The following is a 22,227-nucleotide window of genomic DNA, read 5'->3' as shown; positions in this document are numbered from 1 at the left end:
CCAGGAGTGTCCAGACTTTTTTGTCAATGCGTTATAACCAATCTAATGTGATATACTAAGAAGTTATAATTCACTCACGTAGTACCATAAGCATCCGGGTTTGCAGTTGAGTTTTTTTTAAGCTTTCTTGATTAATTTTTATTTCAGAATGGGCTGCAGCCACCCCCCCCCCCCCCCCCCCCCCCCCCCACACACACACACACAAAAAAAAACAGCTGTGGGCTGCAAATTTGGACGCTTGCTGGGCAATTTGGTGAGAAAAAGACATATCCAAAATACTGTAGTTTTTCTCCGTATGTACAAGATCTACATGGATGACCAAAGTAAAATGGAGACTTTGATGGCTACTGTATATATCTTTACTACTGAATTGTTCAGTGCATTTTAGCAATAGAGGAATGATCCTCGTACCCGTGAAAGGGCTAAGAGTTATCTTTCGAACGGTGCTACCTTTGTGGCATTAGTGTTTTGTTTTATGAAATTATGACATATGATGTGCAACAATGTCATGTTCTAAACCTTATGGTCTGTCAGGTATGCACGCAATGTAACATTATGAAAAACAAAACAAAAACACAGATATTTGTGAAAATAAATGTAGACGAGAATTGAAAAATATAGATCTTATCATGCTTGTATGGATATTATAATATGGATATTTGAATTGATTCGCCCACCCCGAGTACCTGGTTCTAGTTTAAAATGTGAATACTGCTCATTGTTCTCACTCCCTGTTCTATGTGCAACCCGGTGTACTATGTAACCAGTGATTTATTCGGCTCAAATGTGCAACAATGTCATGTTCTAAACCTGTTGGTCTGTCAGGTTTTGAGAATTTTTGTCTCTCACATGGTGTGTATGACATATAGGGCTGTCTTTGACTAAGGATTTTCATATTTGAATCTGATTTGTTAAGAGTATGTCCAGAGTCGACTAATATTTGAATGTTTTTTTTGTTTTATTAAGAGCAGAGCGATCCCAACAATTAAACAGACGTCATTTGCAACTTTTTCGACCTCAAACAAACAGGCTAAAAGCAGGTGTGCAACAACCTTCATTTATTTAGTGACAATGAAAGCAAGATGAACAAAACCATTACACGGTCACTGTTGGCACATGTCAGAAAAGTACGCATGCTGGAGAATAGGAACAACATGGCTTGAAAAACAACTTGTCAAAAGACTGTTAGCAGCCAAAAATTTGCCTTACAATTCACTTTTGGGATATAAAATGAAGCTGATATAATAGCCTTACCTCATTTAAATGATATTCAATGATGTCCAATCGTGATCCAAAGATGTTGGTTGTTGTCACGTATGTAAGAAGCTGCTGACACAAGGTGCACTTCACTGTCTGGAGTCATATTTAACCTTTTCAAAATACTTCCACATTTCGGATGATTTACTTCCTGAGAAGACTGAGGAAATTTGGCATGTCCACCACAATCCCCAGTTGCTTCTATAGGTGCACTATCAAAGGTGTCCGTACCGCCTCCATCACTGTTTGGTACGGTAACTGTACAACACGTGATAGGAAAGCACTCCACTGGGTGATCAAGACCTCACAGTGACAATGACACTCTTGAATCTTGAATGATATTTTAGTAAGAGTTATGAGCCAATAAGTCCATCGATGTTGATGGTCTTCCCAGCCTTCAGTTCAGTGCCTTTGTATTGTGCCACTGAAGTGGGTGATTTTATTAATGCGTGATAAGAATAGGTCTTCTGTTTTTGAATCCAAATAGGATATATATAACAAAAACAAAGACATAAAAATGTATGCTCAGCAGCAGCCGTGACCACGCGCCATGTAGTCAAGTACGATCTTGATCACATCGTCATGATCCTGCTTTGTTTGGTCTTGCTGCCGCTTGTGTCACTGTGTTGCGATGCCTTTTTGGTAGTTCCTGGCACCTGCCACTCACCTGCTGCACACCTGCGGCCAATTGCTTATCAGGCCTATATCAGCAGGCAGTTTGCCAAGCTCTGATGCTGGACTCACTTCAACGCTGTGCCACTTGTGCCATAGTTTTGCTCGTAAGCTTTTTGTTATTTTGTCTAGTTCTTGAGTTGTACTTTGTATTTTTTGTGTAGCTTCGCACCCCCAACATGTGCTGTAAGCCATTTTTTTTTTTTTTTTTACTTCACTCTGTCTGCTTTGGTCTCAAAATGTGACTATATATTTGGTGTATTGACTGTTGAGGTCAGTTTCCTGTCAAAGCGAAGCTGTACTTCCTGCACATTCATTTGTCAGACTGTTGTAACCACTTCCTGTGTTCAAAACTACATTCAATATTACTTGCTCTCTCCCAGCCAGCTGTTAAGGATGGCAATCAAAACCGTACATTTTCAAGATTCAAGATTCAAGAGTTTTATTGTCATATGCATAGTAAAACAGGCAGTTATACTATGCAATGAAATTCTTATTCTGTTCATTCTCCCAAGAAAAGAAAGAAAACACAAGAAAAAGAATAAGAACATAAGAAACATAAATACCATCATAAGAAACATAAATACCAATAAATTAAGCAACAACAACAACAGATTACATCTGTATTAATGAACATTAATACAGATAAATAATCCAAATAAATGAATAAATAAATAAGTAAATAAATAGAAGTGCTATGAGTGTGTGCGTGTGTTGCGTGCGGCGTATGTGAGTGCTTTGTTGAGAAGCCTGATGGCCTGTGGGTAAAAGCTGTTCGCCAGTCTTGTGGTCCTGGACTTCAAACTCCTGACGGTAGGAGTGTGAATAATGAGTGTTGTGGATGTGTGCTGTCCTTGATGAGATTGTGTGTTCTTCGTAGGACTCTAGTTTTATAAATGTCTTGCACTGAGGGGAGGGCTGCCCCAACAATGTTCTGTGAGGTCTTGATCACCCGCTGGAGTGCCTTCCTATCAAGTGTTGTACAGTTACCGTACCAAACAGTGATGGAGGCGGTAAGGACACTTTCAATGGTGCATCTGTAGAAGCAACTCAGAATTTTGGTGGACATGCCAAATTTCTTCTCAGGAAGTACAGTCTCCTTTGGGACTTCTTCATAATGTGTTGGGTGTTGTGAGACCAGGTGAGGTCCTCGCTGATGTGTGTGCCAAGGAACTTGATGGTTTTCACCCTCTCCACCTCAGTCTCATCAATAAACAGGGGTCTATGCGGCTCCTTTTCCCTTGTTCTTGGGTCAATGATCATCTCTTTAGTCTTATCTGTATTGAGAAGGAGATTGTTATCATGACACCAAGCTATGAGGTGCGCCACCTCTCTTCTGTATGATGTTTCAACACCACCAGTGATCAGACCGATGACTGTAGTGTCATCCGCAAATGTAATGATGCTGGTATTGTGTATTTTACAAGGTGTCCCTAAAGTCTGGACAAGTATACATAAATAATAAGTTGAATAATTATTTTACAAGTAAATGAAATAAAATAACTTGGAAATATCCACAGTAATAAAAAGTATATACAGTATAAAATATCTTCAATAAATTAAAAAAAAACTATATTATGTATTTTATTTTAAATGTTATAATTTAATAATTGTCCATAAATGTCAAATTACATAATTAATTTTGCAGTTACATCACTTGCTCCAAGGCTACAAGTGTAATCATGTTACTCCATACTTTTTCAGTGTCAGGATCCCTCCTCCTCCTACTTCCCTCGCAGACCTTTCTTTCCTTTATTGCAAGCTTCCGGTTGTATAAATTCTTGGAAGGCGCTGATGTGGAATTATCTTTGACGGCATCCCTTAAAGGCCCCACACACATGAGGAAACGTCACCAGATTGTTCTGTCAGGGATGGGTTTGGGGTCACCGGGTGAACTCCTAAAATGCATACACCTTAGTGTGAGCAAAAGAAAACAGTTTATTGATACTCATGAATGGGGTGGGGGGAATCCTCGGAGGGCAGCGCAGGGATGGCTGTGCAGCGAACGAAGCCACTGGGTCGGGCAAGAAAAAAGTTGAATCCCACTGCAAAAAGTGCATGAACAGCAGGAGGAGGTCAAAAGGGGTGGCAAAAAACACAAAGAAACAATCTTAAACACCGAAGACAGCCAGTGTTACCACTAGAGAGTTGTTAACAATCTGGTGACGTTTCCTCCTCTGGGTGGGCCTTTATGGAATGCCATCAAATATTATTCAACATCAGAGTTTTCAGAGCCAGATGATGGCCGTCCAAGTGCCTTTGCGGTGATGCTGGTCTCTAGAGGTTTGAGGAGTACTCCAAAGTCGGTGAAATTGCCTGACACGGACTGACACGGTTTGGGACTGACTGTTACACAGGAGCTGGGTTATGGGTATTGGGTACTTACTCATTCAGAAAATACATTTAGAATACAGTTCATTGGAATATCAATATTTATATACAAATATCAATATTTCTTTCATGTTATCATATTTCGTTCTTTATTTCATCAGGACGTCTGACTGCACGTCATTGGTTAAATTGGTGTTGACATACATACGTACAAATATTTTTTGTTTGCCTAAAATCATTATCCTGTGTTTTATTTTTATCAATCACAGAGCACGATCTTGACAAATGTCCACTTAAGTTTCGGTATTGGTTTATTTATATGTACATACATATAGATTTCATATAATGATAAAAATCAAAAGTATCGCGTACCTTCGTACTTACTTGAAGTCACTCCACACTCTGTACTGTTCCTTAGTATTACCATATCTAACGTATTGTGTGGAGATATGGGGAAATAATTACAAAAGCAATCTTCACTCACCCACTGTACTGCAAAAAAGATCTGTGAGGATAATTCATAATGCCAAGTATAGAGAACATACAAATCCTTTATTTTTAAAATCACAGATATTAAAATTCGCAGATTTAGTACACTTTCAAACCGCTAGAATAATGTATAAAGTTAATAATAACTCGTTACCCAAAAATCTAATTAAGTATTTTTCAATCAGAGAGGAGAAATATGATCTTAGAGGAAAATTAAACCTAAAACATTTATATGCGAGAACAACGCTGAAAACCCACAGCATTTCCGTGTGTGGAATTAAATTATGGAACGGATTGAGTAAAGAACTCAAACAATGTACCGAGATGAGCAAATTCAAAAAACAATACAAGCAGTTGATGTTTGCTAAATACAAGGCAGAAGAATCCTGATTGTTCTGTCAGGTTTGTTATTTTATTTTATTTTATTTTATTTATTTATTTATTTATTTATTTATTTATTTATTTTTTATTTAATTAAATTTTATTTTTTATTTATTTATTTTTATTTATTTTTTTATAATTTTCTTTGTTGTGTTTAAAAAAAAAAAAGGAAAGGAAAAAAAAAAGAAAGGAAAAAAGAAAAAAAAGCTTTGTTCTTATTTATTTATTTAGTATTGTCATCATTATTATCATTATTATGAATGTTCTTTCTTTTTTTGGGGGGAGGGCTATCTCACCGTTATCTATTATGTGTTATCCTGACTATCACTGAAAACATGACATGGAATCCAGGAAGTGAACTACATGTACTGTACTAGATGTAGAATGGATGGGGGGTAGGATTAAATAAGCTTTGCTTCTTCCTACTCCTTTTGGACATGTGGAACTGTCAAAGAATGATTCATGAGATGTATTCCATTGTAACCTTCATGTTCAAATAAACTAAACCAAAAAAAAAAAAGTCTTGGCGGCAGCAGAGTGGTTCAAAGTGTTGACGTCGATGGGCGGAGCAGTGACGCCACAAGCAGGCCCGAGAGGAGGAGGAGCCTGAAACAGGAAGACGGACGCGGTCCTCCCCTCTCCACCGTTACAGCGGGATTTAACTGAGTCTTGCGTGGTATTCCGTTTGTAATGTACACCCTGTTCGCTGCCACGGGACTCTGAAGAATATTTAACTGGCGGTTAGCATGCTAGCTGCTCTCAGCGGCTACATGGCTGGTCAGCACAGCGAGGCTAACTAGCGTTAGCTTCATCCCTCGGACCTTGGCGAATTGGAGAGTCGTGGACAAGAATGGCCACTTGACTCGGATAGCCATTTCCCGAGGAAACGAACAATATCCCGACGAACCACGTCACAAACGAACACCTACCTAAATAACCGGTGAGCATCCGTTCTGTTTAATGTTGACAATTCAACAGCGACGTATAAAGTTGTTGTTAGCTTGCGGTGTGCTACGCAGCGCTGTTGTGTAACGCATGCTAACGGTAACCAAAACCGGCCCCTCAGCCAACGTTGTTATTCTCATTTAAGAATGTGACACAGTTTGATAACTTAAACAGAGCCCAAATCACAACTGATGAAATGATGTAGTTTTATGTGCTTTACTATTCTGGTCTATAATGACAACAATCCGAGAGAAACGACAATAAACGCTTTAAGAGTGGACTTCAAAGCAGTATGTTTCTCTGCTGTCGACTGACACCTCTTGTTTTTACATGTCTCCAAAGTTTCTGACAGACCCTGAAGCATGACGGTAATTCTACATGACTGTGAGCTTAGCTGTAGTTGTAGTTTGTTCTCTCCTGGTTATTATTAGTCTCCCTTCCTGTTCTGATCCCTCCTAAAGCAGGACGGGGACATTAGCTTCCAGGCTTTCCATGCAGTCTTTGCTCAGCACAAACATGTGTCAGCATGCTGAACAAGCAGAACACAAAGATCAACACTTGGCACTTTCTTGAAATGATCTCAAGCATGCGGGCCGCTTGCTTCCAGTCATAACATGTGTATTGTAATATTTCCTCTTAACAATATGCACAATTCAACATGTCTACTGTCTATGTCCCTCTTTACCTCCTGGACCTTCATTTTCCGGCTTCCTCCCACTGTCCAAAAATATGCATGCTAGGTTAAGTGGAGACTGTAAATTGTCTATAGGTGTGAATGGTTGTTTGTCTATATGTGCGCTACGATTGGCTGGCGACCAGTCCAGGGTGTACCCCGCTTCTTGCCCGAAGACAGCTGGGATAGGCTCCAGCATACTCACGACCCGAGTGAGGACAAGCGGTATAGAAAATGTATGGGTGGAGCGCTGGCCCATGCCTTGTCATTAGTTGGACATCAGTTGCGATTGCTCTAAGATTGCAAGGGAAGCTCGGCTTCCCCTAAAATGTCCCCCCAAAAAAGTGGTGAAATATGTACTGCTGTGTGTACATTTCATTGACGAAATACGCACTACCTTCATTTTTTGTTAAGAATCAGCTACTTTTCACGGGTAACTGACACGACTTCCTTCTCATTCATCCCCGCAGCGCCACGGCGCTTTTACACAGTCGGACGCTGAGCGTCTACTGACTTTGATGGGGAAGCGTAGAGAGGGTTGTTCCACTGTACAAAACTGGACGGTCATTGGATAAATGCTGGGCTTTGTCCCGCCCATCGGACGCTCAGCGTCTTTGGGGGTCTATGGGGCAGTGGGCTGGCTGGGACGCTCAGCTTCTGCATGATGATTGGATGATCTGTCTGAGGTGAAATCCCTTTTTGATTGACAGTGAAATGAGCGAATCAGCGACCTTGAACTATAAACCTCCACCGGAGCATTTTAAGTTTTTCATTCCGTTGTTCTGAACTGATCTGGAGACTTTAGCGATCCCGGCGATTTTTGCCTTTGTTAAAAACGACTAGCGTTGTGTTTGGAGACTCTCATCTGCCACTCTGCGGTTTCTTTTCCCAACGAGCAGCCGCAGCAGGCTTAATTGTTACCCACACAGAATGATAGTTCATTGTGTGTTAACTTATCTGTTACGTGTTTATTTTTTGGTTTGCACAGTGAGTAAGCCGTTCTCTTTGATGACAGTTGGTCCATTTGCACAGTTTGCTGATGGCTATTGGTTGCAAATGGAAGAGCGCCTTATGCAAGCTAAATTGCTCCTGACTATTCAGGCTTAGAATGCCATCTACTGGATGGAGTTGTCAAAACCCTACATGTATTTGTAATCAGATTTTTTGGTCTGAAACATTAGGTTTGGTGCAGATTAAGACATGTTAAGTGAGTGTTACAGGATCTTCTACTACTACTACTACTACTTCTCGATCATGAAGTACAGTGCAGCCTAGCCTTTGGCTACCAGGCTTGGCTAGGCAATGGCTATACAAAAAAAAAGGCAAACACATACAGACTTTTGTTTGACAGAGTTTTCAGAATTTTTCTGTCCGACTTCATGTCCATTTGAATTTAGAGGTTTTGCTGTAAGTCATGTAACTTCTGGAGCCTGTAGTTTGCAGTGCCACTCCAAAGTCTTCCCTACAGTTACAGCTTTGTGGTTTAGGGGGCATCGGCACAAACACATGCACATGCAGTGTAGCCAACTGTAATGCAGCCACTTTATTACATCATATCACATTGTACTCTTATTGCAAGGCCAGATGAAGCCACAAAGCTGTAATTATGACAGTTGCTTGTGAGGCCAAGAGTGTATCAGATTCAGTCTTGCGTCATCACTTGTTCCTTCTACTTACCTTTTGTTATTTCTCCTCAGGTTGTTAATGTCGCTGTAGTTTCAACCATGGTGCAGAAGTACCAGTCGCCTGTGCGGGTGTACAAGTACCCCTTTGAGCTGGTGATGGCGGTAAGTTTCTTCACCTTTTATTTTCCACCTGTGCACATGAATATTGCATGTTGTCGATGCAGCATTATGTAATACTGGCGAGCACATGCTCTTTCCCACTTAAGGAAGCCTTTGAATAACACCTTCCATGTGACTCAACTACAAAAGAGGCCTCAGATAAGCATTGCTGCTATCAACTTCTTCCATTACATATCGGAAAAACAATTAGTTGAAATGGCCGAGACACCTGTCTTGATCAGACCAACATAAACAGATACAGTATCATTGTGATTGAGGGCAAGTATCACATGATATTTTGTGTTTTAAGTAGATGATAACAGCCATTTTAAACTGTTGGACAGGGAGCAAATGAGAAATTAGAAATGTGCAACATTGTAAAGACATTAACTATTAACCCCCAATGGTGAGCCCCAGCAAGTTTATTTAATTTTAATATACAGTATTTTTGTATGGGTCGGGGAAACACTTCCGTATGTATCTGAGCTTTGATCTTTCGAATAACTATACCTACAGTATATTAACAAGGAGTCGGCGGCCATTCTAGGAGCCTGTTGTGTGGTGGCAGCATGCTAAGATCCAGACAGGGGCTGCTCTATTTAGATTAAACAAGCTTTCTACGCTGGCTGGATGATCCCGGAAGACTAAATCTCTTTAGTGCAGTCAAATTGAGCACCGGCCAAACAAGTAGCTATAAATAGAGGGCTAACACACACCTGGTTGTGCAGCCAAAAGAGGGATAGCAATAATTGTTGGAAAGATTTGTATGATTTCTAAGCTGAAGGTGACCCACACTGCAAGCTTTTGTGGCTGGACAAAGTGGCCTGTTTTTAAGTAGGGCACCTTTGGATGAGCTGAATGTTAAAAGATGGAGGGACAGCGTAAACTACTTTGTGGTCTGTCATACTGTGTGTGTTGTATACAGTATAGTGTACATGCAAGCAATGTTGTCAAACTTGATAGTTAAGTGTTAGTATGACAGTTTGTGTAATAGGTCTTTGCATTTGTTGCAGAGCAGACTTAATAGTGCGTCACATTACTTGCTTGGGTGCCTTACTTAAATATACCCTACTCTCTTCAGTTGTTGTTGCACAGTAATGCTTGTGCAACATTTTATGTTTGTGGTAAACCGTGATGAAATTTTAGTTTCATTGTTCTCTTCAACACGCAGTCAGCTTCTGTACAGTTAAAAAGGCATGTTTTCCCACAGGATAATGTACAGTCGTCCCTTGTTTATCGTGGTTAATTGGTTCCAGACCCGACCGCCATAACCGAATTTCTGCGAGGCAGGATTCTGTATTAATAAATAGAATATTTTCGTAGTTGGAGCATAGAAAACCTGTTTGACTGTCTAAACACTAGGAGTGTCATGAGACACCCAACTCACAAGATGAGACGATGCACTAGACTGGGTGCACGAGACGAGATTAATTTTAAGAAAAGTACAATTAAAAAAATATGACTGGACAAACAAACATTTTTATTTAACCGAGTTACAAAATAATGGAGGTGTGTTTTTGAAATGTTTAGTGTCCCACACATTGACACTCAAAAATGTTATTGTCAACATTTTTTGAGACCAAATAAGCCACTGTTATGATAATACACAGTATTGTAATAATAAATAATATAAATACAGCTTACTGTTTTTCTATTATCTACTTGTCTTTGTCTGTTTACGTCAGGGCTGTCAAGCTGTTCTTTTAATATTCATAATAATAATCATAAAATATATATATATATATATATATATATATATATATATATATAAAATAAAAAAAAACAACATATACAGACATTACAAGTATGATTGCAAGTTATCGCAAATGCTTGATTGCTGCAGTTGCTGCTAAAGGTGGCCCAACCAGTTATCAGGTTTTGGGGTCAATCACTTTTTCACACAAGACCATGTACTGTAGGTTTGGATTTTTTTTCTCCCTTGATAATAAAAAGTTTCATTTAAAAACTTCATTTAGTGTTCAGTTGTGTTGTCATTGACTAATATTTACATTTGTTTGATCATCTGAAACATTTAAGTGTGAAACAAACACACAAAAATACACTATACTACCAAAAGTATTTGCTCACCTGCCGTGACAGGCATGTGCCATCCCATTCCTAATCCATAGGGTTCAATATGATGTCGGTCCACCTTTTGCAGCTATTACAGCTTCAACTCTTCTGGGAAGGCTGTCCACAAGGTTGAGGAGTGTGTTATAGGAATTTTTGACCATTCTTCCAAAAAAAAGCGCATTGGTGAGGTCACACACTGATCGAAAAGGCCTGGCTCTCAGTCTCTGCTCAAATTCATCCCAAAGGTGTTCTATCGGGTTCAGGTCAGGACTCTGTGCAGGCCTGTCAAGTTCATCCACACCAGACTCTGTCATCCATGTCTTTATGGACCTTGCTTTGTGCACTGGTGCACAGTCATGTTGGAAGAGGAAGGGGCCCGCTCCAAACTGTTCCCACAAGGTTGGGAGCATGGAAAATGTTTTGGTATCCTGAAGCATTCAAAGTTCCTTTCACTGGAACTAAGGGGCCAAGCCTAACACCTGAAAAACAACCCCACACCATAATTCCTCCTCCACCAAGTTTCACCCTTGGCACAATGCAGTCCGAAATGTACCATTCTCCTGGCAACCTCCAAACCCAGACTCGTCCATCAGATTGCCGGATGGAAAAGCGTGATTCATCACTCCAGAGAATGTGTCTCCACTGTCTATTGTCCCGTGGCGGCGTGCTTTACACCACTGCATCCGGCGCTTTGCATTGCACTTGGTGATGTATGGCTTGGATGCAGCTGCTTGGCAATGGAAACCCATTCCATGAAGCTGTCTGTGTACTGTACTTGGGCTAATTTGAAGGCCACATGAAGTACATGAAGTAAAACTTGCTTTAAAACAAGCATGTAAACACCTTAATAGATAACATTTGGCTTTTAAAAATCAGATTAACATACCTAGATTATGCGATTGGAAACAAGTTCTCTCGCACGTATGTGGTACCTGAGCGGAGCCGGAGACGCCAGTCTCCACGTTGGGATGATTGTGGCCAAGTGGGTCATGATTTTGTAGAAATTGCTAAATGTTTGTTGTATACACATTGCTAGTCACGGTTCAAGCTAATGTGTCAGTGTTCAGTGGTTGTTGCTTGGCAGCTGGTCACGCAAATATGTGTCCATATTTGGTGGATGTAACATGAGCTACAATCTAAATTGTTGGCGGGTTGCTCATGAATATGGAGAAAAACAAACAACTGTGTCCACTCTTAGTGGTTGATGATTGTTTCTGTGCAACTTGTTAGCCGTCCAGATGTTTGTCATAAATTGAATAGAAGGCAACAGTTGTGTCTGGCAGGTAACTGTATTGCGTAATTACTTCAAGGGCGTAATTTGTATTTGTATTGTAATTGTATTTGTATTTGTACATTATTTATCCCACAACGGGGAAATTCACTTGTTACAGCAGCAAGCAAGATACGCAAGTAAAGAGTACAGTGTAAAGAATGCATATTTACTACAACATGGTTCAGGAGGTGCAGGTGTTGTAGAGCCTGACAGCGGTCGGTATGAAGGACCTGCGAAACCTCTCCTTCTTACACCGTGGGTGTAACAGTCTGCTGCTGAAGGAGCTGCCCAGAGAAACAACAGTGTCATGTAGCGGGTGAGAGGTGTTGTCCATGATGGATGTCAGCTTAGCCAACATCCTTCTCTCCCCCACTTCCTCCACTTCAAGGGAGACGTAATTTTATAGCACATCACAATGTAACTCGTAGAATTCCTTCTCATGCACATTTTCCACCGAGACACGGAGAAACAGTTGCCTGGTCTCGCGAGAGAAACAAGCGACTAGCTCTCTGAAATCAAGCCCAAAACAACAGGCAACTTGGGAATTTGCAAGTGACCACAAGCCCAAAGTTGCTTCTAATAGGTGAATCTGGCAATGCTGGCTGAGATGCTGTGTTTGTGACGTAACAGATCAACCTTATATCAATAATCGCCGTGGATGTAGTGCATATTAACAGGGACGTCACACCGAGGTGTGAAAACTGGAGAAACCAAATTATTTCAGTAATCTGACTAATTTAGTGCGTGGAAACTAGTGTTTCTAAATCTGCCTCACCTTGCCATGCCCTTTGTCTGCCAGGACAACTTCCTGACCCACTTGTGGCAAGGTCTGATTAACGCCTCTGCAGCCCAGGTTTCTGCTGTTGAAGTATTCTATGCTTCACTCTATTTGTTTTAATTAATCTGTGAACCTGTTGGCTTGTTAGTTACTCACAAAACCCTCTCATGTCAAATAGCATGCAAATGTTTAATGAAGGATTTACAGACAATTAGGCCCCCTTTTATAGAGTGAATGAAAGCTTTGCTAGTGCTCCTTTTTAATGAGTCACACAGTACTTGAGTTCTGTTTTTGTTCACTTTTTATCATCAGACGTAATCATCCACACATCCGTAGTGTCTCCATGCTTGCCATAGTATGCCTTCCTGCTTGTGTTGATTGAATAAATCAACTGGAGCAGTACTGTTTGCAATAACTTCTGATAGATTATTTAGCCAATAAATGATTTGAGCACAGCTTATCACCACATTCTGTGTGCTGCTTCTGACAGAAGGCAGTAAAGCCGTGCTGCTGTCATGTGACCCACTGAAGCCCATGGCAGTTCTGCAGCTGATTTAATTCACTGATCACATGACTCTCATTCACCCGTTTTACTGCTGCAAAGTCAAGATGCTGCCTAGGCAGCCCACTCCCCCCCTTTCATTGGAAGCAGCTGACTCTTATCTGGAAAGTCTTACACAATTTCCCTTTGGCGTATTTTTCACTGCAGTCATGTGTTAGTTCAGATGTCCAATTTACCGATCCAATCAATGATGACACAACCGAGATTTCAAATGCAACTTCCAGTTTTTTGAATGTCTTTAGTCAGAATGTCCTCCAGGACCTATGCAAAAAGTGCAACTAGAAAATTGCTACAGAGCTTTAGATGGAGGAATGCATGCTTTGTGTTCACACTGCAGCCTCTTGACAGAATGTTTATTGACAAACCGCACAGTGTTTCCCACAGGACTGTATTTGTGTTAGCAGTGAGTTGTGGTAGACGCGGCGGTTTTTATGTAGTACCTTCCTTGACTCATTCACTTCCATTAAAATGTAGAGGGCAACAGTTGTGTCTGGCAGGTAACTGGTGTAATCACTTCAACAGAGAACTAATTGATAGCACAGCACAATGTAGCTCGTGGAATTCCTTCTCATGCACTTTTGCCACGAGACACGGAGACACAGTTGCCTGGTCTCGCGAGAGAAACATACGACTAGCTCTCTGAAATCAAGCCCAAAACAGCAGACAACTTGGGGATTTGCAAGTGACTTTACAAAAAAAGCACAACGTTGCTTCTAATAGGTGAATCTGGCAACGCTGGCCGAAATGCTTTGTTTATATGTGACGTAACAGATCAACCTGAAAAGCCAAACTTTCACCCACACTGAAAGGTCAACAATTGTTTTAATTTCCACTGCCATGACACTATAAACCCATGTAGTATTACTCAACCAATCAACTCCTCAACCAATTCTCCTACTTATTGGGCTGAGCAGTGGGCTGTGCTTCACATAAAGCCATTCTGTTTGTTGTCGTTACAATGAAATGGTTTGTTCTAGAATGATTACTTTTTCAATCACTGACAGCAGGAGTCTGCATATTATGAGGGCGATAACACTGTCAGTATTACCCAATAGAACATGAAAACTGGTAGACTCCCATGTATTGGTAAGCACTGTTTGACGACATTCTCCTCCTCTTTCAAGGCCTATGAGCGCCGGTTCCCGACGTGTCATCTTATCCCCATGTTTGTGGCGAGTGACGTGGTAGATGAGGAGACCAGTGAGGACCGATCCACTCATAGGATTGAGCGGCGCTGTGCACTGGATGTCGACGCTCCACGCCTTCTCAAACGGGTAATTATGCTCCACCAATGGTCACCTAAAGTTCAATGGACTGTGGTTAACTTGCTTTTCTCATCTGTCAATATGGAATTACTTTACTTTTGAGTTTGCTACCTTTTAAAAATACTTTTGAAATAATGACCCTTTTCTGTGGTTATTCTTTGTTTGGTTTGCAGATTGCTGGTGTGGACTACGTTTACTTCATCCAGAAAAACACACTTAATCGAAAGGAGCGGACTCTTCACATAGAGTCACATAATGAGACCTTCTCCAACAGGGTCATCATCCATGAGATCTGCTGCTATTCGGTCAGTAGACATGCCCCTGTATGCGTATACATATTCACGTGAAGCTACATGGTTTTGTATTAGAGCTATATATTGATTACAACTCCGAATAAGCTATTCACTCTTCATTCTGTCTGAAATCTCTTGGAATAGTGATCTGAAAACTGCTTATCCTTGACTTTACATCCAACCATCAACAATTGGCACAGGTGCATAGAATTAAAGAGGTCAAGCTCACTGCATTATCCACTCGTGATGGTCGTTCCTCTGCACGTTAACACATGGAATTAACCACCACTTAAGATAAGACAGCTCAGTTAGGTAATGCTAATGGACTTGGTTGAAGTTGAAATGTTTTTGTTGGCTGCACGCGCAGTCGGGGTCAATAACCCACCACCAAAGTAGCACTGCTCTTGGATGGATGATAAAATAATTCCACATAATGATCTGCTCTCAATGCAGCTGTATTTGTTTACTGTTATCTCCACTTACAATACAGCAAAACCATGTTTGCCTTTGTACATTCACATTTGTTTGTACTCCTCCCTACCTCCACACGGTTTTATGTATAAAGGTCTGGCTAATTTTCTATGGACAGGCTGACACAGCCTCACTCCCACTCACAATGCAGTGCAAACATTTCCCTTTGTGCATCATGTTCTAGTGAAGCCCGATCATCTACTGTAATGTTTCTATAGCAACACATCCCCCTTTATTGCCAGTGTGCACTGCTTGTTTACAGTATGTTCTGGCATTTTTCCAGGTCCACCCTGAGAATGACGACTGGACGTGTTTTGAGCAGTCAGCCAGTCTGGACATCAAGTCTTTCTTTGGCTTTGAGAGCACCGTGGAAAAGATTGCAATGAAGCAGTATGCCAGCAGCATTAAAAAGGTGTTTATGTGTAATCTTCAGTGTTCCGGTTGTTTTCCATCACTGCACGCTTCGGGGGTGCCAATGTTAGGCCCACAAGACTGAAAAGGCATAATCTAACAAGTACAATTTGAAATGATGATGCGACCAATACTAAGTAACACAATGCTTTGTCTTTAAAAATGCATCATGTATTTTTTAAAAATTAAATTAAAACTATCAAATTGGCTACCGCATCCTACGTTTTTTTCCCAGAATTCGGCCCTCGGTGGGAAAAGCTTGGACACCCCTTGTTTAAGTGGTAGACGAGTGCATAATGACAGACCAACTTTTACTAGGCTTTTACTTAATAAGGTGCCTAAAATGAAAAGTATTTTGGATTTACAAAATGAACATTGAATATCAGAAACAGCGGTATGTGAACTTTGGGCCATTCAGTCTTTCTAGAATACGTTGTTGTGATCACATGGGGTCTGCATGCTGAATAGAAGTGCTGTTGGGTAGAAATGCGGGCTCAAGTCTTGAATGGACTGCTTATACCGGAGTGCCGATATTGGAGATTTTAGATGCAGTTTGATATAATCCGATGCTGTTTTTTTGGCTGATATTGGACCGATATCAGTAACAGATTGGGACACCCTTAGGAATTTGGCATATTTTGCATGATAATATTTTTGGGCATGACGAAGTATTACTGGAAAGCGTAAAGCTTCTAATTTCAGAATTATTTTGATTGCGCAAATGGTTTAGTACTTATGTTAGATTTTGAAAATAGCATTGCAAGTCCTATGAAAGGGTGTCTATAAAATAATTTGGAAAAGTTTGACGAGTCTCAGTTTATCCTTTCTGGCTGGATATTAAATGTTTCATCTACCATAGTAAGTAAGCTCACAGTGAAGTTAAAAATACTACAAGAAGCTGCACCACTCATTCTAAATTGATTAATGTGCATACAAAGTCATTTCAGTCCTCTGCTAGACCCTATGTCCATGAATTTAGCACTTGCTCCTTCTACCATCCTCACAATTACCTTTCTTCTACTCGCAGGGGAAAGAAATCATAGAATACTACCTGAAGGAACTAGAGGATGAGGGGATAACACATGTGCCACGATGGACTCCCACCTCCCTTCCACTGCCTCTCACCAGACCAACAAGTCTCCCGACTAACTCGTCTGTTGATTCCAAGCTCCCTGTCACACCTGCTGTTGCCGTCCCGCTGCCTGTTGATGCCATGGACAGCGCCTCTCAGAATGCAAAGCAGGACATTGTTCTGCCGGCGGACAGTTTAACTGAGATCCTGGCCGGTACACCGGAAGGTCTGTTTGTTTTCTAATTGGAAAATGGCTGCCTTTCCATACAGAATAATTGAATTGGTGCTGTCTGTAAAGCCTCATCTAATATGTTGCTTTGCAGATAAATTGGATGCTGACTATATCAAACGGTACCTTGGTGATCTGACGCCCCTGCAGGAGAGCTGTCTTATCAGACTTCGAAAATGGCTACAGGAAACTCACAAGGGAAAGGTGAAATGTTTAGAGATTTTGTAGTAGTGTTCTGATGATTAACCAAGGAAATGTTAAAATACACAGGGTGTCCATAAAGTCGTCTTCTCACATTTATTACAGAAACAAACAGAAATTGCTACATAATGAGGAGTAGATCTTGAAGTTATTTTGCCTCATTTAATACACCTGCATGGCACTATTAATTACTTGCATGAAGCGCATCAATACGCTACTCAATTTCTTGCTAATGTTGGAGCATAGCCTCTTCAATGGTGGCAGTTGGCTCACTGATCATCTGCTTCAGGTCCTTCATGCCCCATATCTTTCTGCCAAACAAACCACAATACAAATTGTGCCTATTCCTGAGGAGTAGCCAGGGGTTCATTTACCAAATCTTTTCCCATCTACATGGTAGGTGAAATATACAAATGCAATGTGGTTTAGAAGTTTGATAACCACACGGTATATTTCCATGCACTAAATTAGTCGGATTACTGAAATAATTTGGTTTCTTTGGCGCAGGTAAATATTTGGTTTTTTTTCGGTTGACCGAGGCTAGAAGGCATCTCGACTCTGTTGCCAAATTCCCAAGTTGCCTGTTGTTTGGGCTTGTTTTTCGTAAAGTTGCTTACAAATTTTAATTTTCTGAGAGCTTGTCGCTTGCTTTGCTCGCGAGACCTCGCAAAACGTCTTGGGCGCCAGCGGCTGCAAATATGCATGAGAAAGACTTATACAAGCCGTTGAAGAGATTACACAAGACAACTACTTGCCGGACACAAATGTTGCCCTCTATTCAGTTTATGACAGCATATTGACGTAGATGGTCAGCGGTTTGCACTGAAACAATACAGGTCGCCACAGTGTGATGTGAAATTTTTTTTTTACATCACAATTAAATTCATATTTACACATATTGGCTCGAAAAGCTACAAGCAACAACCACACATACTAGCTTGAACACCTACTCAGCTACTAGCAATGTGCGGACAGCTATCCATCCATTTTCTATGCCGCTTCTCCTCATTAGGGTCGCGGGGTATGCTGGAGCCTATCCCAGTTGACTTCGGGCGACAGGTGGGGTACACCCTGGACTGGTCGCCAGCCAATCGCAGGACACATATAGACAAACAACCATTCACACTCACATTCATACTTATGGACAATTTAGAGTCACCAATTAACCTAACATGCATGTTTTTGGAATGTGGGAGGAAACCTGACTACCCGGAGAAAACCCACGCACGCACGGGGAGAACATGCAAACTCTTCCTGATCTCCAGACTGTGACTGTGTGGCCAGCATGCTAACCAGTAGACCACCGTGTGGCCCCAAACATTTAGCTATTCCTACAACATCATGAACCACTTGACACAATTAATTCCGGGTTACATCCCACTGTGGAGACTGCTGTGCGCGTGGTACGCTGGCTCCGCTCTGGTAGCACACACATGCAAGAGAGTGAACTAGTTTCCAATCGCATAATCTACGTATGTTAATCTGACTTTTAAAAAGCCATACATGAGCTAATTACGGTGTTTTACATGCGTGTTTGAATGCTAGTTTTATGCCAATGCATGTAATAATTTGTTTTATTTTAGTGCATATAAACATACAGACTGAATACATAGAATAAATCTAATTAACATATGTCATCAATTTATTTGTAATGTATTTTGAGGAAACCCTGTATACGGTTTATTTCAAATACATATCATTGTCAGGAACACAGAAAAAAAAATTCTACAGTAAATTGCTGTAAATTGCTTCCCTTTTATTTAATTTCAGATTCCCAAGGATGAACATATCCTGCGATTCTTGCGTGCCCGAGACTTCAATATGGACAAGGCCCGTGAAATTCTCTGCCAATCGCTGACATGGAGAAAGCAGCACCAAGTAGACTACCTTCTTGAGACTTGGACTTCACCACAGGTCCTTCAGGACTTTTACACTGGGGGCTGGCACCACCATGATCGAGGTAGGGTTCAATCTGTACCTGCGCACACTTCTTGGCTGTTCAACACATACACAAGTGTATACGTGATTAAGGGTGCAGACAAGTCCGAACAGCTACATGTTTTGAGCTGACAAATCTTAAGTAACCTGGAAGGCCAAGTGTTTCCAAAAAGGAGACTTTTAATGGCGGCAGAGGGTTTTGACAAGCTAGAGTCTCGTGGCACTGTCGCTAGCCAAAGTCTGGACTGCACTGTATTTGTTTACTGTAAATGCTACTTCATCTTCCAGATGGTCGTCCTTTGTACATCCTGAGACTTGGCCAGATGGACACCAAAGGACTTGTCCGGGCTCTTGGGGAAGAATCTCTACTTCGACACGTATGTACAGTTGTTACATCATCGACATGTATGTACAGTTGTTACATCACATATGCTGTTTGCATGACAGTTCATGTTAAGGTAAGACCTTTAGATTACAGCTTAGGTAATTACTGTTGCCTGTCCCGTTGGTGGCAAGTGATTTAAATGTGTGACATACTTGTGTACTGTTGCTATTTAGTGTGCTTAATGCTGTTTTGCGTCTGTGGCCCAGGTTATGTACACCAAGTTTAAGATATGTCATTTTTAGGTGCTATCTATCAATGAGGAGGGTCTGCGACGCTGCGAAGAGAACACAAAGGTCTTTGGTCGGCCCATCAGGTAAGCTGAGTAAAGAATGAACAAAAACTTTATTTTATTATGAAATGTACATTATATTCAAAGTTGAAGCTGAAACAATCAAGTGTGGGTTATACTGTAGAATGCGGTAGACTCCTCTTTACCCCACTCTAGCAGGCATGCCATATACAAGGGAGACCAAGTGTACTATTCCAAATGTACTGATACAGCCAATGGCGGGAAGTGGGAGGGGAAGGAATGAGATTGTATCTTTCAAGCATCCCAGTAGGGATCCGAGCCACACAACTATGAATAGCTGTCATGCTATACTGGCCTGCAGCCAGGAGAGAGGATGTAGTGGAAGCCAAGAGATGGAGTCCAGAATTAGCATGCATTGCTGTCACCACTTAAAACTACACTTTTGGGTGACCGCTTCAAAATGGCTTATCAGCTTGTGTTTTTGTGTGACCTGACCGTGGGAACAATACTTCTCTCTTCTGTAGCTGTTGGACCTGTCTCGTGGATCTGGAGGGTTTAAACATGCGTCACCTGTGGCGACCTGGAGTCAAGGCGCTGTTGAGGATTATCGAGGTTGTGGAGGCCAACTATCCAGAGACGCTGGGGCGGCTGCTTATCTTGAGAGCTCCCAGAGTCTTCCCAGTTCTCTGGACTTTGGTAAGCACTGGAGGTCACTTGCTCACAAAGTCTACCATATTATAGTACCATGTGAAGAGAGGGGCGGAGCTGTCAACTGATCACCACATGGTGGTAAGTTGGCTCCGATAGTGGGGGAGGATCCCGGTCAGACCTGGCAGGCCCAAACGTACTGTGAGTGTCTGCTGGGAACGACAGAGTCCCCTGTCAGAAGGAGTTTCAACTCCCACCTCCGGGAGAGCTTGAACCATGTTCCGAGGGAGGTGGCGGACATTGAGTCTGAATGGGCCATGTTCCTTGCCTCCATTGTCGAGGCAGCTGATTGGAGCTGTGGCCGTAAAGTGGTCGGTGCCTGTCATAGCGATAATCCCAGAACCCGTCGGTGGACACCAGTGGTGAGGGATGCCGTCAAGCTGAAGGAGTCCCATCGGGCCTTTTTGGCTAATGGGACTCCGGAAGCAGTTGACAGGTATCGGCAGGCCAAGCGGTCTGTGGCTCTGGCAGTCGCTAAGGCCAAAACTTGGACATGGGAGGTGGTTCATACGACTCTGCAGCATCGCTGCCCTTTGTCACCGATTCTGTTCATTATTTTTATGGACAGAATTTCTAGGCGCAGCCAGGGAGTTGAGGGGTTCTGTTTTGGTGGCTGCAGGGTTTAGTCTCTGCTTTTTGCAGATGATGTTGGTCCTGCTGGCTTCATCGATCCGTGAACTTTCACTGGATTGTTTCGCAGCCGAATGTGAAGCGGCCAGGATGAGACTCAGCACCTCCAAGTCCGAGTCCATGGTTCTGGCTTGGAAAAGGGTGGAGTGCCATCGCCGCGTCGGGGATGAGATCTTGCCCCAAGTGGAGGAGTTTAGGTACCTTGGGGTCTTGTTCATGAGTGAGGGAAGGATGGAACGCGAGATCGACAAGCGAATTGGTGCGGTGATGCGGACTCTACATCGATCCGCTGTGGCGAAGCTCTCAATTTACCGGTCGATCTACATTCCTACCCTCACCTATGGTCATGAGCTTTGGGTAGTGACCGAAAGGACAAAATCGCGGGTACAAGCGGCCGAAATGAGTTTCTCTGTAGGGTGGCTGGGCTCTCCCTTAGAGATAAAGTGAGAAGCACTGTCATCTGGGAGAGACTTGGTTTAGAACTGCTACTCCTCCGCATTGAGAGGAGCCAGATGATGTTGCTTGGGTATCTGGTCAGGATGCCTCCTGGACGCCTACCTGGGTAGGTGTTCAGGGCACGTCCGACCGGTAGAAGGCCTCGGGGAAGACCCAACCCAGGACACGTCGGAGAGACTATGTCTCCAAACTGGCGTGGGAATGCCTCGGGATCTGCCGCGAGGAGCTGGACGAAGTGGCCGGGGAGAAGGAAGTCTGGGCTTCCCTACTTAGGCTGCTGCCCCAGTGACCTGATCTTGGATAAGCGGTAGAAGATAGATGGATGCATGGATGAATAATATGTATTAATAAGATAAATCGTATTAATGTGTTGCATCTCTGTTTGGAGTTTACATATTCTCCCTGCGAGTGCGTAGGTTTTCCCCGGGTACTCTGGCTTCCTCCCACATCCCAAAAATATGCATGGATGTTAGGTTCATTTGAGACTAAATTTTCAATAGGTGTGAATGTGAGTGTGAATGCTTGTCTATACAGTATGTGGCTGGCGACCAGTCCAGCGTGTATAAGAGGACATGGTGTATCTGTTAATTTATATACATTTATATATACAGTATATATCACAATTGTGAGTTGGCCTACTGCCAAAGCACCACAGTCTGTGGTGATCGATACTCTGGGTGAGGGGGTATTAATTATCTCT

The 22,227-nt window shown here is 42.0% G+C and overlaps 1 protein-coding gene across 3 annotated transcripts in view; it reads left to right on the top strand.

Annotated features, from left to right (window-relative positions):
- The first annotated feature begins 5,717 nt into the window (after positions 1-5,717).
- The window catches only part of si:dkey-237i9.1 (SEC14-like protein 1), a 28,213-nt gene continuing 11,703 nt past the window's right edge, over positions 5,718-22,227 (top strand). For 2 of the 3 annotated variants that reach the window (XM_054779397.1, XM_054779395.1), the window contains exons 1-12: positions 5,718-6,070; positions 6,418-6,443; positions 8,446-8,535; positions 14,343-14,492; positions 14,657-14,788; positions 15,531-15,659; positions 16,686-16,956; positions 17,054-17,163; positions 18,931-19,120; positions 19,387-19,475; positions 19,726-19,796; positions 20,258-20,429. In XM_054779397.1, coding sequence (XP_054635372.1) covers positions 6,438-6,443; positions 8,446-8,535; positions 14,343-14,492; positions 14,657-14,788; positions 15,531-15,659; positions 16,686-16,956; positions 17,054-17,163; positions 18,931-19,120; positions 19,387-19,475; positions 19,726-19,796; positions 20,258-20,429 — 1,410 coding nt within the window. In that variant the 5' untranslated portion in view covers positions 5,718-6,070; positions 6,418-6,437. The remainder of the gene's footprint in view (positions 6,071-6,417; positions 6,444-8,445; positions 8,536-14,342; positions 14,493-14,656; positions 14,789-15,530; positions 15,660-16,685; positions 16,957-17,053; positions 17,164-18,930; positions 19,121-19,386; positions 19,476-19,725; positions 19,797-20,257; positions 20,430-22,227) is intronic. The other variant, XM_054779398.1, reaches the window with a different exon arrangement.

This window comes from Dunckerocampus dactyliophorus, chromosome 6 (assembly GCF_027744805.1).
Source record: "Dunckerocampus dactyliophorus isolate RoL2022-P2 chromosome 6, RoL_Ddac_1.1, whole genome shotgun sequence".
Lineage (NCBI taxonomy): Eukaryota > Metazoa > Chordata > Actinopteri > Syngnathiformes > Syngnathidae > Dunckerocampus > Dunckerocampus dactyliophorus.
Note: the sequence above shows the minus strand (reverse complement) of the source record. Positions and strands in the feature narration are given on the sequence as shown.